Consider the following 18,822-nt stretch of genomic DNA (forward strand, 5'->3'; position numbering starts at 1 on the left):
TTTTGAAAACCTTTTGAGCGAGGTCGGAGATATTTTGAAATGTGCTGTCAAATGAAGAAAATGGCTAATGGGTGCTTATAAAGACGCCTTTATTTTCCTCTCTCGGAGCCTTCATTCTAGTGACCTTTTGATAAAATGGGATAGTCGGGTTTCTAATGAATATAATGCATCTGGTATAATGTACTTTCAACTAGAATGGCACAAGTAGAGCAAGATTGCTCTCCTGCTGCATAATGCTGACAGCCAATAAACAGTTCACCAAAAAATGAAAAAAAAAAATGTATTCTTAAAAAACAAAATGTTAAATGTGTATGTCAAAACATTTGCAAAAAAAAAAGGCAGTCATGTTTGTTTTCATATCCACCTTCACTCATAGTAACCTATTATAAATAGCAATGCACTGATACTGATACTGGTATCTATTTGATATTATGATCATATACTCGTGCTCTGAAAAAAAATGCTCCGATATCAACATCCGATACCACGTGTGATGATCTGGACATATTTCAGATAAATAATGGCAATCAAAGAAAAGCAGACTGTAAACTATACTGTGAAAATGTTGAGAGGAGGAACTACAGGATCCTCCTACAATAAAATACAAGTAACCTGACAAAACATAAAACGCAAATGGTGGGGAAAGTATGTCTACAGAGATTGCTAGGTGAGGGGAAATAACAGCTCTTACCCAGTAAGTTGTTCTTGACAATCAGCCACTAACGGTGCTTGAAAAAAGAAGGATTGAGACGCAACGAAAACAAAAACGTACTCTACTTACAGTTATACAGAAGTGCTTTTCTGAAGTGAAAAAAATCCCCTGCAATTCAAGGTAACTAATGTAGCTAGCTAATGCACTTCGTTTACAATCAGCTAGATAACATTATAAAGAAAGTGCGTTTCTAGTAGCCCAAGTGCACGGATACGTATATGTGCACTTTTCATCGCCACTATGTAAACCAGGGAAAAATAAACATAGCTAAATAAAATGCTCTGTGATTCCCCTTATTGATTAATACTTTGTAGGTTACTCATTTTGGTATTATTATTGGTATTGATGAGTGCCAAAAAACCACAAAAAAACTGTTACCAGTGCATCCCCAGTTATATTGGACCATCCCTGAACTCTTTACTTGGTATGAATTCAACCTCATTAGTAAGTTTCTTGGATAAAAGTTTCTGCTGAATCAATAAATCTAAATAGATGATAGCCCTAAGCTTCTGAAGCCCATTTTTGGGCTGTACCTAGCTTTGTGTGACATGCCTTTAGTGGAAAATGGAAAATTTTAAGCTCAAGCCCCCCAGCTATAGCACACCTCACTAACCTCTCCACAATCCTCCCCTTCTCTGCCTGTGTGTCACCTCCCTGGGCTCCTTCACTTCTCTGCTGCTTGAGTTTCCTCTTTCCTCTTGTTTATGGCCTACACGCCAACTTTCCCATGAAGATGGATAGAACAGGAAGCAGTTATTTCGCCCCAGAGACCCAATCAGACTTAGTGTTAGTGGAACGTTAAGGCTTTACTTAACTCTTCTCGCATAAGTTTTCATGCTGCTGCAGAGCTTATTGGATCCACCAGCTAGCATCCGCTCTATAATTTCACAACACTCTCAGCATGAGACTTGGATAGTTGCAAATTCTGCAAATTCTCACAGGCTGATTTGTATGAAACATTAGTACCAGTAAGGTTCAGAATAGCAACATAGTAATCACAGCTTTTCTTACAATGCATACATGTTCAACATCCAACAAGATCACCTTTCTTACCAATATATTATGTAATCATTATTAGCGAAGGAAAGCATTTTGTTAACTATCACAAATTTTCAGTATGTTTATTTACAAAAGGTTAACTAGCATCAGAGTTAGCTATCATTTTTCTCACAACTTTATTTCTGTGATTATGAATTCCAACAAACTTTATATTACATTTCAGTGATATATCAGATAAACCCAGGGAGTATATTTTCAAAACAGCAAAAGTTACTGTTCTTTACTTTTAAAATTTAAGGATGCTGAATATATAAAACAAATTGGAGCATCATTCTGAAGTCCATATTAGACACAAAATGATGTGCACTATATTATAAAATATTCATACACAAGATGACTATATGATGCATTTTAAACTTTATTAAATATTGTTTTTTTTATGATTTAGTGCTTTTTATAAGAATAAATTTCAAATGTTTCAAGTGCAACAGAGATGAAAATTTCATTGGGAACTTTGAGTTAGTATTGAAGACTTGACAGGCAAGAGTTATTCTGTCATAAAGTATAAGAGCCAATCATGCTCTAATATGCAAATTCAGCTCATGCTATACTAGTTCATAAGGAAAAAGGGTGGGGTGATCAGGGCTGGGGGTGTTTCCAATTTTCAGAGAAAGTTCAGATTTTTTTTTTAAATGAGGTCAAAATTTGTGCCTTTTTCTGTTGCCATGTCAAGCTAATTATTTTTATTATTAAAAAAATGGTCTTTGAGTTATCAGATACAACTAGTCTGAACTAGTCTAAATACAGGCTTTGATTAAAGATGAAGAAGTCTACTAAAAAAGTGATCCATATACAGTATGGATTTGGCCACTATGTCAAAAAAAACTAAAAAAAAAGTTTGTGGTTTGAACATTCATTGTGAATCAGTGCACGGAGAGAGTTAATCCTAAACGTGTCAGTATTTCCCAGAACCAAATCCTCCAGTGACAAGAAAGCCTCAGAGCCTAATGGAGAGCAGCATGAGTGATTTGTTTTGCAGGTAAAAAAAGTCTATTAATAGCCACTCTGAGGAATTCAACAGCGTATTTGCTCGACAGGATATGGCGGACGCCGGGTTTTAGCCCTGTTGCTTGGAGACGCCTCCTGAAAGACAAGCTCGCTTAAATAGGCAGCCTTGTTCATCAGCATCGTTTCTTCCTCCGTAGATGAAAATGGCTGGCTGTCGCTGTGCTTTTGTCGTGCAGCTTATTTTACGCCCCTGGAGTTCGCAGGCATCACTTTGATGCATCCTGATTACAGACTTTTTGACATGTGAATTGTTCTTGTTGTTCATAACAGTGCACATTTGTTTCACATGAGCGTAAAATATGTGCTGTCACTGGTCATAATTGTTGCATCAACATAATGAAGAGTTATAGTGAAGAGGGCACTGGAAGATCTGACGCCTAGGTTCTGGACTAGTGAGCTGAAGCAGGGGTGGACAAATGATAAATTCATTACTTAGACAAGTAAAAGATCCAAGTGCCATGATTTTGGTCACCTGGGATAATGGTAGCCAAGATAATGTAATAAAAATTGTCGTATAAGCAAACATTTCAGTCAAATAATATATTATTTGTCTGGCTAGCTTCTTCATTTTCATTTTCGATATGTTTACCTGTGTATTGTGCTAACAGGAGAGTTACAGTATATGATGACTGATGACTTATTTGTCCATTGCTGAGAAGGTTGTGAGTTTAAATTAAAAATAATAGCAAAACACAAAAATCCACTTCTCTACGTTACAAAGACTCGCCAGTGTGGTTTGATTTACTGTAATCTATAAAAACGGACAAAGCTTGAACATCCAGAATCATTTTCTTTTGGGCAATAACTCCGCCCCCTATCCCCAGGATTCACATGAGATTATCCACTGAAGCAAGGTGAGACTTGGGGTATAAATTGAAATCTTTAAGGTATCCATGTGGGACAACCCACAACAGGAGAAAGTGAGTCAAAAGTGCAGAAGCTCCAAGCAGAAGTACAACATGTTAATTACATGAGCCTTGTAGCTTCAGTGCAAAACTAAAGAACCAGACATCTGACACCGTACAGTTCTTGGCTGATCGACTATATGTGTTTTTTTGCCAATTCCTTCCTTTAACACATATATATAGTACTAGCATACCTGATTCAATTCGCTGCTTTAACACCCTTTTCAACTCAAAAACTACATTTTGGATCATCGAATTAAATAACATTTTTAATTTACATTAACTGACAAAGTATTTCCTTTTCCTCAGAGCCTGCATCCATGTTTTTAAGAATGTGCGGTCAGTAAAGGGAACTCTCCGTGCTGATGCCCCCCGTCTAACCCTAGCATTCCTTTGTAGTTTAAACAATCCAAGAAAGGTTCACAGAGTCAGTGTAATTACAACCAGAGAGCATAGGAGAAGATCTGTTTTTATCCATCTTTATTTTAGGAGATGCTTTTATCCAAAGTGACCAATCCACATCCAATCCAAAGATCGATTAATAACACATCAGCAATCAGCCAGCTATAAGTCAGTGCAAGAAAGAATGGGTTAACAGGAAACACCAAATGCTAGACTTCTTCTCTGACCTTTTTATTCAAATACCAGTGAAAGCTGAGGCAAAATTCTTTACCAATTCGTCACCCCATTATCACTGTCTTAGTGGCTTTTGTGTTATTCCTTGATGTTACATTTACTCATTAGGAAGATGTTTGTTTCCATGGTGATTTATAAGGCAGAATCTAATCCAAACAGTTGAGCAGTTAAAAGGTCTTGCTCAGGGGTCCAACATGGCGGTCTCTAGCAGGCTTGGGATACAACATTTGGCAGACACCCCTTTGCAGAGTGACTTACAGGAATGCTTTGTAGTTTTCATCGAAAACATCCTCATGCTAGTACAAATAGGTCAGAGTTTAAGAATGCTATCAAGCTAAAATCTGTTAGAGAGGAGTTAGTGCAAGATGTTAGTACAGCCACAAAACAATGCATATGGAGTTTTCAAGCTTCAGACTTTGGATTTTTCACCCATTATTCTCCCTAATTTAGTTATAATTTAGCCAATTCCTACTCACTAGCAAGCTTTTCCCTATCGTACAACAGCTACCAATCGGGGAGGGCAAACATGTGAAGCCAACTACCACATCTTTTCAAACCACCACACTCAGAAGAAAAGAACTATCCGCCCGTTTCCAAATACATAAGCTCACAGGCATTCATGTTTGGCACTGATTGCCAGAGGAGAGAGAGTCGTCATCCCTCCCACCTAGAGAGCATGGCAATTTTTGTTCTCCAGGTCTCCTAGCCATGGAAGGCTGTGGCATCACTGGGATTCAAACTAAAGATCTCCCGATGATAGGATGAAAGCTTTTCTGCTGTGTCACTCGAGGGCCCTACATTCTTGCTTTGAGGAGTGACTCAGCTGTTTGGACAGCCAGGGGAAGTTCATGGCACCACTTGGGTGCAGGACAGAGTACAGCCTTGATGCATGTCTTGAGGGATGGTGGGTCAAATTAAACCATGCTAGAGGCTTGAAGGGAGCATGCTGCAGTTTGCAGAGAGCAGCTGAACGCCACAAATAGTCAGTTTGTGTTAAAAAGATCTTTGTCTGAGGGTGATGAGTCATCAGACAAGAACGTGGTTTGATGAGAATTGGCCAGTTGGACTAGGCCTGTGTTTCTGCGGGTACAAAATGTGTTGGCTTCAAAGACAAGGCAAGACCTTGTTTCATTCTGGAGGTACCTTAAGGTTCTGTGCTAGGGATTGCAATGTTGTGAGTTTAAATCACGATTGGCAAATGAATAAATGCAATGTAAATGAATGCTAAAAGCTAATACAGTTAATACGTTCGTGATAAATTAAGGTCTATAATGGGGTGATGAGTCATTCAGAATTTTGTTTCAGATGTGAACAAAAGGTCAAGTGACACCATGGCATTTTATGCAACGATAGATTAGATGTTTGAAAAAGGTAACATTTGGTCTAATTTTGACAATTTTTTTGACAAATGTCAGATATCTGTCTAATTATGGGTGTTCGATTAATGCATACAACTATTAGTGCATGGACTTATAAATACTTGCCATAGAATTTGTAACCACACAGAACTTGGTCTCCGTGGATCAAACAAAGAAAAGGACTGATGTAACATGAGATTCCCGATCACCACTAGTCTCCTGACAGACATGCGAAAGCCCCAGAACAACAGGTGGCCGATCGTCATGGAAACAGCTCCGCGATCCCGGCGCGGAGACGGATTCCATGGAAACCCTTGCGAGTCCGAAACTCGAGCAAGTTAGGTGTGGAGACATGATGCATTTGTTTTAAAGCCATAATGCCTGCTTTCATTCATCATGACAAAAAAAATAGCATTTTAACCAGTTTTTAATGGATTTTGCTTCCCACTCAGCTTAGCTGTCTCCCATTTCCACATTTCAGGATCCCCGACTGAGCGAGTCGGCTTTGATCCGAGTGGGTAATTTGTCAGCATTTCATGTTGTAACATGAAATCAGTGTTTAATGCACAATAACTGATCAAATGTGGTTGGGTTCGCAGCAAGCAGCCCATCTTTTTTATTGTCAGGCAGTCTTCAAAGATGGAAAATGATCGACTCGATCACGATATCTGCACTGACATGGGGGACGTGTAAATGATACTTGTCATTAGACACCCTACATTTCCCATTTTGAAAAAATTTTCTAATAAAACATGTTGAAGTTTTAAATGAACAGTGAAAGTGGGCCTCTAGGGTGCACCGTATTGGAGTCTGTACTGTACATTTGTGTGTGTGTGTGTGTGTGTGTGGGATGGGCTTCCCAGCTGGAACCACACCAGGGCCTCTCATTTACATTCGTATTCGCATTTATTCACTTGGCAGACACTTTTATCCAAAATGATTTACAAGTGAGGCAGAATTGAGTCCAACTGCAAAGCTGTTAAAGGAGCTGACAGTGATGCAGTGCTGCAAAACTGAGTTTCACAAACTGACCAGAAACAACAGAAGAACAGTTAGTCAAGCTACAAATGATAAATTGCCGATTAATTTGCTTTACACCATAGCGCTGTTGAATTCTCCGAAAGCTGATTCGTGTGAAGGTGTTAATATTAATGCAGACATTCTAATATATTATCGTTTCTTTAGGAATAACTCATTCACAGGGACTTGTATGGTGGACATGCCATATAATCTAAGACTAAAAGTCTATAAAGACTATAAATGTGAGGTTTTCTGTACAGATATGTTTGTTTAGTATTTATGGAAGGAGTCTCCTGGGTCAGTAAGGTTTCAGGACATTGTGCATTCCGTTTTTCTTTAAAACATGACAAGGTATACGTGACAACTTTTTTGTCTTACTAACTTCAAGAGAAAGAAAACAGAAAGGCTGATGAGGGAATGACTTTTCAGTTGCTATATCGTAAGCGATAACAGGTACTTGTTTTGCAGATTTGTGATTGTAGCTAGCTAGTGCTCCTGTAGCTAGCAACAGTAGCAGTTGCTACTAGCGACTTGCTGCTTGTTATTAAACATTAACTAAACAGAAAGCTAAACAGAAAGCTGAATTCTGGGCAGAATATCTTCCATGTGACTGATTGCTTAGCGAACTAGCTAGTCATGATGAACTCATGGTCAGCTCTTTCTTATTTAAGGTACTTTGTACTTTTTCCACCCCTGCTCCTCAGTATAATTCATTTGCTCTCACTAGAAACGCTTGCTAAAAATATTGCAAGTGTTATAAGCTCAAAGAGTGATGGAGAACGGAAGAATGAAAAGAGTAGCTGCCATTCTGATTAGCTTAGTTTCACAACCCAAATGACTATGAGGCTATGACCACAAATAGCGTTTCCTAAGAAAACCACGGGCAGTTGGAGACAAAGCGTAGGCCTCTTTATGTGTGAAAATAACATTTACGTCTCATTTGGATGACGTCAGAGAGAGAGAGAGAGAGAGAGAGAGAAAGAGAGAGAGAGAAAGAGAGAGAGATACAATGAGACTTTTGTTCAATTTCTCCCACAGATTTTGGAGATTGCATTTCCACACAATCGAAAACGTCACGTTGGATAAAGAGGAAAAGGACAATGAGAGACATCAGGGATATACAGTATCAGCGTTCAGCATTTTCTGTCTCTTCTTCTCTCTCAGAGACAAGAGCAGATGCTCAGATGTTAAACACAAGCCGATAATGACAGCCAGAGCTGAAGGCAAACACCCCTGAGCAGCGACATGAACCAAACCAGACTCAGCAAGCGCCTGCCAGGAAAATCTAATCAGAGGAAGAACCATTCAAACTCCCACTGAAAAAACAGGGGGGAAACGTTTAGCAGTGTAAGCATGCCACATCGAGCGCAGGGCCGAACTGAGGTACTGAGTAAAAAAAAAAAAAGTGCCCCAGACACAGGAAGGAGGCAGAGAATTTCCTCCTGAGCTAAAGCACAGTTCAGCGAGCTGAGCTTTGACACCGTGGGTGCGGGGAGGAAGGAACTGTGCACAGATCTGTGTTTCCTGTTGACAGGAGCTGTCATAGTGCGCACGCTCAGCTTTTCTGACATGTGTAAGAGAAATCTAGTGCTAGTTTCATATCTCATATCGAACCTTTCAGGAAGCTGACAGTCGTCTCATGGTGCCATCGTTCAAGCTGACCTGAACTCACAGCGCACGTCAGTAAACAAATCTATTTACAAGATGGAGCTAGAACTCTGGGAAAGTGACAGTATATGCTGTGTTATACGATTTACAGTGATATAACGTTGTTAGCGTGATTGAATCCAACGATCGTCACGGCCCTTAGGCTTAAATCATAAGGCTGGGTCGAATCACATGTTGTACCAGACGCAGTTCCAGTAATCAAAGATTTACTGGATATTGAAAAGATCTGATAAGCAGAATGTATAACTGGCTAGCAAGCTGACCACCCTAGCTTGCTACTTATACAAACTAGCATGCTCTTTGCTCTGATTCTGAGTATTTTGAATTTGCATTTTCAATGAATGCTTTTAATGGAAAACTCCACCCAGAAACAGGCTCAATACTGTGTTTAGTGTGTTACTCTGACGTCACAATGTAATTGCTAGTATGGTTACAATAATGTTTAATAGGAGAAAAGTTTCTACAATCTCAAAAATAAGTCTGGATAACAGAGCAAGATAACTCACCATTTTCCAGTGAGGGCATATTAATAAGAAATCCAGCATAGAAATAGTGTAGACGTTGGTGCAAAACTCAATGTTCCAGAATGCAGTGCAGCTACACGACATGGTTGGAGTTAGATAGCGATCTACGAGATGATGAATGCGATGGCGTAGATGGCAGTAGGAAGGACACAGAGTGTACGGATGAGGAGGTGAAAGAGCTGGACAGACTGAAGGACTAAAGCGCCGCTGCATCAGTCTCTTTAGCCCACTGGTGCCACGATAAGCAGGTAGTCGAATTGCATTGTGGGTAATGTAGGAAAGTGTTAACAAAAGTGAAAATACCACCAGCAGGCTGAGTTTCTCAAGAAAAGTGTAAAAAATTTCATTGAAAATAAATCTTGGACGCCGTTGAGATCACGTGTGTGGAGATTATGTAAGTCATTCAGGATGGATTTTTCCTTGCATCCTTTGCAGGATGCTAACCTGGTAGGTCTAATCTTAGTTTTCCTGTTAGCCTTGTAGCTCCAGGACAAAACTAAATCTAAACTTCATACACCGTACATGTGTTGGCTGATCGACAGGTCAGGGATTGGTTGAAAATTGCTAAATTGTACCAGATTATTCCTTTACTGACAGCTGCAGGATTCAGGTATTTGCTTAGATATGTAGATATTTTCATGTTTTTTGAACATTTTTTCATCACACAAATCTAAAATATAAGGATTATATAAGTAGTAAAGTGTGAGAGAATTGGCCAGAGCTTTCCTGCCAGAGAAATGTCAAACTACACACCACTACTGCAGGTAATGTGATGTATAGACAATTATTTCTAAAAAGATGCTGAGGGCCGAGAATGCTAGGCTGCCTCTATTTAGCGGAATGGGAGGTATCTGCAGTCTGTGTACGTGGACTCATCAGAACAATGGCAGTCATCCACACAGCTCGGGCGAAATGGGGAAAAGCAATGCGGCGAACCAAATGGCCATCGAATTCTTGCCTGAATGCCTCTCTCGCCGAGTCCTTTTCCATCTGAGATTTTGTTGGGTGGTGAAATGATGAAGGGGCGGTGTATGTGTGTGTGTGTGTGTGTGTGTGTGTGCGGGGGGGATTTCCTGTATCCGTTCGCTGTAATCCAGTGCGTAAAAAACAACATACTTTTTTTCACCTCCCAATCTGCACTGAGCCTGATCTGTTAATCAGTATTTCAAATTTGCATTCTTCCAAAAATGCTAATCAATGAAAGCTCCTAAGTGGTCGGTTAGCATTGCAAAATAAGACTGTTCCCCTGTAGCCTTCGTCGCACCATCAGTCATGTTGCCATTTAGACGAAGTGTTACTTTCCTGCATTATTAGGCATCTTTGCATATAAATACGCTTTCACGCTCTCCGATCACATCAAGATGACTTACGCAGGAGGGTGAAGGACAGCAGCGGATTATATAAAATATATCAGCAGTGTGGAATAGTGGGTTTTTATATATGACCATGAGCGAGATGTTGGTTATGATTAACCATCTGAACTGTAGTTGTACTCATTCGATGGAGCAAAGAATCTATTTTATTATATTCACTCATATTAGTGTTTATTTAACGTTTATGGAAGGAGTCTCCAGTCCCCAGCTTATTGTGGTGGTCAGTTTTTCAGAGCAGCTTCAGCTCTTTCACATTATACAGTTAATAAACTTAAATTATTAAGAAAATAACTAAGAATATCTGTTATTATAATTATAATAAATAATTAGGAAAATCTGAAAGGTTTAAACATCAACATGGATTCAAATTATTTTTTTTTTAACTTTGTTGTTTCTAAAGGTTTGAAAGAACAGTGTGTTTTTCAAAACAGTGAATTAGTACATTTGCATAGATGCTTTGCCCTGATTGCAATTGTGACATAAAAAATAGATATCAATGATATATCAAAGGGCTAACAGTGTGTAAACTGTAAATATGAATAGAATTCAATATCAATAGTAAATATCACAAGCACAGCAGAAGACTGTGCTCTATCTGATAAGCAAAATAAGTATAATAATAGTGCAACTTTTTTTTTTAAAAAGTGCTTTTAGAGGGAATCTTGCTTACGTCCCCCAAAACAGTTTAATTGCCCTGCCGGGACCAGGGCAACTCCGTGTTTTCCCCCTTAAATTGAGCCATACATAATCGACTCCTACTGCTTTGGCTGAAAAGCAGGAAGAAGCCAGTTTAAGACATGAAGGTCAAAGAAGAAGCTCAGTTCCCTGTAGATCCCTGACTCACTGCCCCGCTCATGTGTGTGAGTTTATTTTCGTTCATTCAGGTCGAAGGTGGACTCGTACTAAAAATGATTTCTCCCGGTAGTAAACAGAACCTGAGGGTGTGTGGTGCTGACTCGGCCCTGGAGCCACTGTGTTTTCTGTCCCTTATCTACCTGACATTTTAAGCAGTCAAAAAATCACATTCATGGAAAATGAGGGACGTGACAAACATCATAAGTAGTGTGTACGGTCGATCCGTCTGGTTTCTTGGGCCGAGCGCTTCTTTAACGCTGTACACGTCGATTTTTCCCCTCGAGGGGAAATTCCGCTCTTAATTTAGGCCGATGTTCAAGTGGGTGTCATGTCTGAGCATCATATTAAATTGATAACTTTGTTCTCCTGACGGTACACTTCGACATAATTATACCATCTGGCACGCTTCACTGTCTATGAGATCTATGAACGATTTGTCTGCTCCTCCTAATCATACTAGATTGTAATGTTCGGCGTAAACACAACATGCTGTAGCTTCATACACGTCTGCTGGGAGATGAACGCATGGATTTGTCCACGGCACCATAAACTTGATTAATATGACTAAGCAATAAGCATCGCAGTCTCTCTAGCAGAGCAGAGTTAGGGATCATTACACTCGCAGAGGCAATCTCGCATACGCGAGTTTATTGTCCTCACACTGGTATCATACGCTTGCTGTTCTTTTTCTATTTTCTTTTAAGATTTGGTTTGTTATCAATAGCTATAAAGAACATTTCAAGCTATCGAGCATGAATGCCTTCTTTGAAAAAAATGAGCAACAGAGCATGAATGGAAAAAACATCACTCAGAAAAAAGTGAAAAATTGATTAAAGTTATTTATTTATTTATTTATCTATTTTATTTACTTATGTACTTATGTATTTATTTACTATACAGCACCTTTAAATACATTTTTTATTTTTAGATTATTTATTTATTTATTTCTGTTTTACTGGTTACACTGGAACCTACAACCGATTCAGATTAAGAATTAACTTGAGAAAGTGTGAGACTTTTTTTTTTGACATCATAATAATAATAATAATAATAATAATAATAATAATAATAATAAAAACTGACATGATGTACATCCCAGTCAAAAGTCTTAAAAAGTTCTATTTACTTTCTAGTCCTATTGTCTTTTATGTATTATATAAGTTGAGTTATTTATTTATTATGTATAAAGCTGATTTTAAAAAATGTGTAATTGTTGATATGGTGAAGTTTTCTGTGAGGTGAAGTTTAAGGAGTCTCCAGTGTTAGCGTTTGCAATGCTCAGAGGCAAAGCTGTAACTTGAAGTTTTTGGGTGAGGGAATGACTGTTTATAGCCACTATAACGTGGTCGTTCCCATTACAAAACGTAACAATTAACAAATAAACAGGACGATGTATTCTTTGATAAATAAATAAAATATTTAAATATTTAATACATTTAAAAAAAATTTATCTGTGGGAAAATTGCTGTGATGTAAGAGGATTAAAACACTTTGGGACATGCTGTTATAGGAATTTAATCAACTCTGAGGATGCACCAAACGTTGATTATTTCCCTATACCAGCAATCCCCATCTTGTTTTATTCCTTACTTATTATATTAATTGTGTGTCCTGATATGCTCCTGAATCATACAACAAATCTCCTTGGAAGAAAAGGTTCTTTGGAAAGCTAGAACTCATAACCATCCTAAGGGACCATTTTTTTGTCTATTTTATGTGGCCATTTCATATCATTGCTGTTATAAAATTTTGTTTAAATTCCCCAGTATACCCGTCTGAGGTTATGTGACATGCAGTAAAATCATCTTTTTGTTTCATTTCACAAAGATGAGCTGAACATCATCTCTAAGAAATGATTTTTTTTTTTTTTTACTGTTGCATATTAGCTATTCTGACACATAACTGAATCCAGACTAGCATCAGGAGTATATTGTATTCCAGTGAGAGAGAGAGAGAAAGAGAAAGGGAGCGAGGGTGCACAAGAGAGCCTCTAAGCCCCAGATAGAGTTCAGTGTTCATCTGAAAGCTCTATACAGGATTAATGTGATCTCTGGGCTGAAGTGTTAGCACACGCGCCGTCTCACACCACTCGCTAAGACGTTTCATCACACCCTGCTTTCATGAACAATAACACTCTGACAGTTATATTTAGCCTCCGGAGCTTTCCGTCACCGTTCTCCTTACAATCAGCGGGGTTCGGGATTTCACACAGAACCTCCACACACCTTCATAAACACCTCTTCCAGCACCTTGTGTCGGCTTAACAGTAACAAATATGCCTGATGAGAGGAAGATCCAGATATAGAATGAACTCTAATCAGTCAGCCAGCTTGGATTGGTGGAGAAAGTCTAAGTGATTTTAAAGGAAGTTTCAACTCTTTGTTGAATCCTTTTGTGTGATCCTGTTTGTATAGCCATAACTTTCGTCTACATGTCTACAGTTTGAGACACAACTCCTTATTTCATCCTGCAAATGAAAGTCTGAATGATTACTGAAGATTGTTATCTACCGCCGGTTTTACGCTTCACTCGCTGCTCTTCCAGTCAGCATAATATAAGGAAATATTATAAGGAAGTGTTCTGAAATTCAAAATGGCATGACTACATGACTGTGTTCATATAATCTACATATATTTAAATTTACCATTTTCCTCATCCATATAAAGTACAGTCAACTCCAGAAATAATGGCACACATCAATAGAAATGGTATAAAATCAGCGATACACGAAATGGCCCTCATTTATCAACGGTTTAGTAAAGTTGTGTGTGAATATTGTCGTAGTCCAAACTGAACAAAAATTTCCCGCCAGATTTGCATTTAGCCACACCTACAAAACTCCATAAAAGGCAAAGCTCACAGAGCTTAAAAACAACAAATTAACGACTAAACAGTGAAAGAGCGCCTCCTAAACACAGCGTGCGATAAATCTTCCAGTAATGTAGCTCAGCCACTGCAGCGTGTTGGCTACCATAAACACACAGTATCTTTCATTACTTTTGTCCTAATTGAATGTTTCATGTTGTCTTCATTTGTTGATTGGTTTGGTTAACAAGTGTTTTTTACTTGACAACGTAATGCATATATAAATTTGTAGTAACTCGCTAGTTATATGATTTTGACAATTGAGGTTTTTAATCGGTGAGTCTCCTTTAAGGTAAATTGACCCAAGCTCAAGAGTGTTCATAGGATATGAACATTTTTACGAACTCACTGGATTTTCATGAATACCACAAAATGACAAACCTTTTGGCTATCCATGCCATCTACATTTTTGTGCAAAATTGTAGATGTAGAGGTAGAGAAAAAAAATCCTCCAACACCACTGTAAATTATGGATGATCATTGACACTTTGGTTCCTGGAAGGAACTTGTGGTCAAGTAGAAATTTCAACTTGAGGGGGTGTTTTCTTTGGCTTTTCCTGGTTTGAGCTTGGGAATTAGAATTTATGAGTTGAACATAACATAAGAATACAAAGGAGCTGGAAAAGTTCTGCATGGGGGAGGATCTAAGATCCTGTGACTACAACCTTGTTAGATGTTACAGGAAGAGGCTCAGTTCTGTTATTCAGGGCATATTCCTGGGATAATCTCTGGATCCACTATGACCACGACCAGGATAAAGCATTACTGACAATGAAACTATGCAAATTGTGCATATCACTATATATTCAGAAAACCTTGTCTTAGGTTCTTACCTTATCTTCTACTTATCAGAGAATATCCCATTAAGCCAGATAGTCATGTTTCTCTCATTTACTTTCAATTTTCCACAATCTGAACAAGATTTATGAAAAATGGAGCCCTAAAACCCCTTGACTGCTTCGACGATCCTCCTGATGGCAGGTGTACACACAGGTGGGAGTGTAAATAATGGCACTGGAGGTGAAGTGCAATAACAAGATGGAGGGAATGTGACAGATCACGGCATGACTGCAGTGTTAATCCAATCTTAACAGTTATTCAAAGTGATATGTGCTTCATCGTCTTGATGAGTGGCAGCCCTTTACAGGAAAACAGAGTCTAAAAGAGCTAATTAAGCTGAGTAAACGGGCGTGCTATAATTAAGCTCATTCTGAGTTTATTGTATTGTTCTGCTTAACCAGATCAAGCATTTTGACCAGAGCTTTTTTCCACTGAAAACTCTCAATCCTTTCCAAAAAGAGTTGGCAAGGCTGCAGGTTTTCATTCCAGCCAAGCAGAAGTCACACCTGATTCCACCTGTTTAACCAGTTGGTCTTGGTCTCGGTTCACTATTAGTTGTGGTGAAGAATTAAGGACCTTCTACATTACCAGTTCCCAATTCAGAGTGGAGATATGGAGTCCTGCACATCTTATGCTGCGTCCGAATATCCCTACTACTCTACTACACAGTAGGTGAAAAGCAGTATGCCAAAGGAGTAGTATGTCCGAATTCTCAGCATTCATAAAACAGTAGGTGAGAAATACCCAGATGACCTACTGCTTCCACCAAGATTCTGCAGTATGGAACCAATGGACACTGTGCTATCCCATAAAGCAACGGGACTGGTGCGGAAGAGCTCTCAGAATCAAAAATGGCAGAAGGCAGCGTGTCAGGTCTTTTTAAGTGTAAGTGGAAAATATAGGAATTAAATGCTGTTCCTTATGGTTAAACCACACAGTTTATTTAACAACACTTAATTTATTTAGTTTTTGTCTTAGATCACATGTCAATGGCATCGTAGGTCACATGTCAATGGCAACATGGCAGATATAGGATGTCCAGATTGTATTCATACTACACACATACTGTATACAGTACATATTGTATCAACGGCTAAGTACTGAATCGAATGCAATAGGTACTATCACAGTACACGATTTCGGAGGCATGGTTAGTGTTTTCCCCGCTTGAACACACCTGATACAGCCAATCAGCTAATTACCAGCCTTTCTTGAGTTGAACTGGGTGTGATATGCTGCGTTCAAGACCGAGTGGGAATTGGGCAGTTTATCAACTGACCGGCCCTCCAACTCGTAATTCCTACTTGGAAAGTTTTTCATGAGCTCTGAGTTTTGATTCTGTGACATTACTTCAAGATGGCGGTGCTCTCAGTGGAAAGTAAAAAAAAAAAAAAATCGCTAAATACTGGGTAATACTTTGGTAATTGAACTGTTAATTCTCTTTCTGCAGAGATTTTTTGATCAAACTGCTACTTCTTGTCATTTTTGGCACTATTAACAGTGAATTATCATATCCACTCTAAAAATAAATTAAGCACTAAACAAAATCTGTTTAATTTCAATTTTTTTTTTTTTTTTGGTAAGCAACGATGGAAGACAGGAGGTTAGGAAGTTCCGAGTTGGAAAATTCCAAGTTTCCAGTTGTTGTGAACACAGCATTAGATCAAGGAAAACATTTAAATGTGAAGGAGTGAAGGACAGGGGGTTCTCCAGGACCACATTTTTTAACCTGTACTCTACAGGACCACACTGTTATCATAGACACACTTCAGTTACCATGTAACTATCAATATTGGCTCATACTCAAGGTTTCGGTATGAATATTCGTATCTGGAAAAAAGTGGTTGGGAAATCCCTTCACATGGTGACATTTTGGTTTTTTACTATATATAGTTCTGAAAACTAAAACTACAGACTTTCTTGAACGGAAATATATTTCTCTTTTGGATGTACTATATCTCAACCAAAAGTAAAGTTCTTAAAGTTTTTAAAGTTAAAAGTAAAAAGGAAGAAAATTTAAAGCATTTAAAGATTTCAGTCTGACTGTTTTTTAAACTGTTAAACTGGCTCCTTACACAGCATGATATTTGCAGAAAGATATTTGCCTAGGCAAGATAAAAAATTAAATAAAACATTTCCACATCAGCAGTTCAGCCACAGCGGGTTTTCCAAAGGGACACACAGGTGTTCATATAGATATCGATTATTGAGCCTGACGCTATGTGCTTTTGGTCCAATTTAATTCAGTTCTGGTCTTAAATCCTTTTTTGACATCTTGCATATTACTGCACAGTTTCATTTCTACGTCTTCCAAAGATGAACAATCTTCCACTCTGGATGAAATGTAGATATCCCATGAACGTGTCTTTGCTCACCAGCTTGTTCCTTGTGATCATACCTGTCCATAATGACATGCTCGAAGATGGTTCTACTGACTTACCTTCTTTTCCTACCAAGAAGTCCACATGGCAGTAAGTGTAGGCCACTCCGATCTTGGTCTCCACTTGCGGTCTCTTCAGGGTCGAGTAGATCTTCCCTGGACTGCTGTCGTCTGTCTGACGGATCTTCCTCAGCCCACAACCCATCTCTGCTGTCACAGTGCACACTGATCCTGAAATGAGACAGAAGAAAAAGCTGGTTAAGCTTAATGGAGCATGTTCACAGGTGTTAAGCCGTGTTATTTGTTTTTTTTAACATGTGAAACTATGTTGTTCTATTCTCAGACCTAGTTGTTAATTGAAGTGAGACCTGAACTAACCTTTCTTAAAAATCTATAAATACCAACAGATGTGGAGATAATATCGCTCGCAACAGTATCATTCCTCTGCAGGTTTAGTCTTGCCACAGATGTTCATTTATTGGGGTTTTCTCAACAAATCTATGAATACTCAGAAACCTCAATGACTCCTCCTACCATTATGCAAGAAGAAAGGCTAAATCTATTTTTACACTTTACTGGTCAATAACTAAAAATCTAGCTCTCTGCTTGGCTTACATTGTATTACATTGTCCTCTTGGCATCGTATTTACACTTTTACCCTGCATTCAAACCCTGGATATTATCTTGGATGTTGTACTAAGGTTCTGGTGGCTCGATACTTCCCCCCATTGTACATCTGTATACAGATGATATGAATTCTTGACACGAAAAAATATTCCCCACCCTTGGACTCTATCCAACTTACAGTGTGGAACTAGCTAGCAATCCATTGAGACAGCATGTCTGTGTAACACTAGCTTATTTTATAGCTTAAACACAGCTAGGTCTTTAGATATCTATGTCTAGCTACTTCAGTGCCAACCTTTCAGTGTAAGGTTAGTCAGATAGCTCTATTTAAGGAGAGATTCGCTATCCAGCTAATAGATTAAACACAGAAAAATATTTAAACATCTATGTTTTGTTACTCCATTGACAGCATATCAGTGTAATGCCAGTCAGCTAGCTATATCTATGGAAATAATAACTAGCCAGCTTTTTATGTTTATCTAAAGTACTGCAATGAGAGTAGCATGCTAGCTTTTTTTTTTTAATAGCAAGCATTAGTAAACAATTTATAAATCATTTTTTTGGCAACAGTGGTTAGGTTATTTAATAAAATGATCTATAACCACGTTAGCTAACGGATCGGTATCTATGACGATAGGGCACACCAGCATGGCCACGGAGACTATTATGGTATGTTCTCACACTGTGTATTTGTGCTAAAAAAGGAACACGAATCCAATAAAAGTCCCCCTAATGACTTCTGACGGTTGTTAAATAAATAATAAAATACAATAAATAAGCTATTGGTTCCTCTAACAGGTGAGAAAGCTGGACCTTCGCTTCTACCTCGTCACACAAATCTGTTCTGACAGCAGCGCGATGGCTGATTAAACGGTAGGGGAGTGACCGATGCGAAGTGCACTTTATTATGTTCCCTTCTAATTATGTCGTGTGGTTTTACGGTGGCCGGCAAATCTGGGAGGCCGGCGAGGGAGGAAAAACCGCACATAACG

General features: G+C 38.6%; 1 protein-coding gene across 2 annotated transcripts in view; it reads right to left on the bottom strand.

Annotated features, from left to right (window-relative positions):
- Nucleotides 1-18,822, bottom strand: part of LOC113532799 (raftlin) — an 84,800-nt gene that overhangs the window by 56,895 nt on the left and 9,083 nt on the right. For both annotated transcript variants that reach the window (XM_026924438.3, XM_026924437.3), the window contains exon 2: nucleotides 17,264-17,434. In XM_026924438.3, coding sequence (XP_026780239.2) covers nucleotides 17,264-17,408 — 145 coding nt within the window. In that variant the 5' untranslated portion in view covers nucleotides 17,409-17,434. The remainder of the gene's footprint in view (nucleotides 1-17,263; nucleotides 17,435-18,822) is intronic.

Source organism: Pangasianodon hypophthalmus, chromosome 22 (genome assembly GCF_027358585.1).
Source record: "Pangasianodon hypophthalmus isolate fPanHyp1 chromosome 22, fPanHyp1.pri, whole genome shotgun sequence".
Lineage (NCBI taxonomy): Eukaryota > Metazoa > Chordata > Actinopteri > Siluriformes > Pangasiidae > Pangasianodon > Pangasianodon hypophthalmus.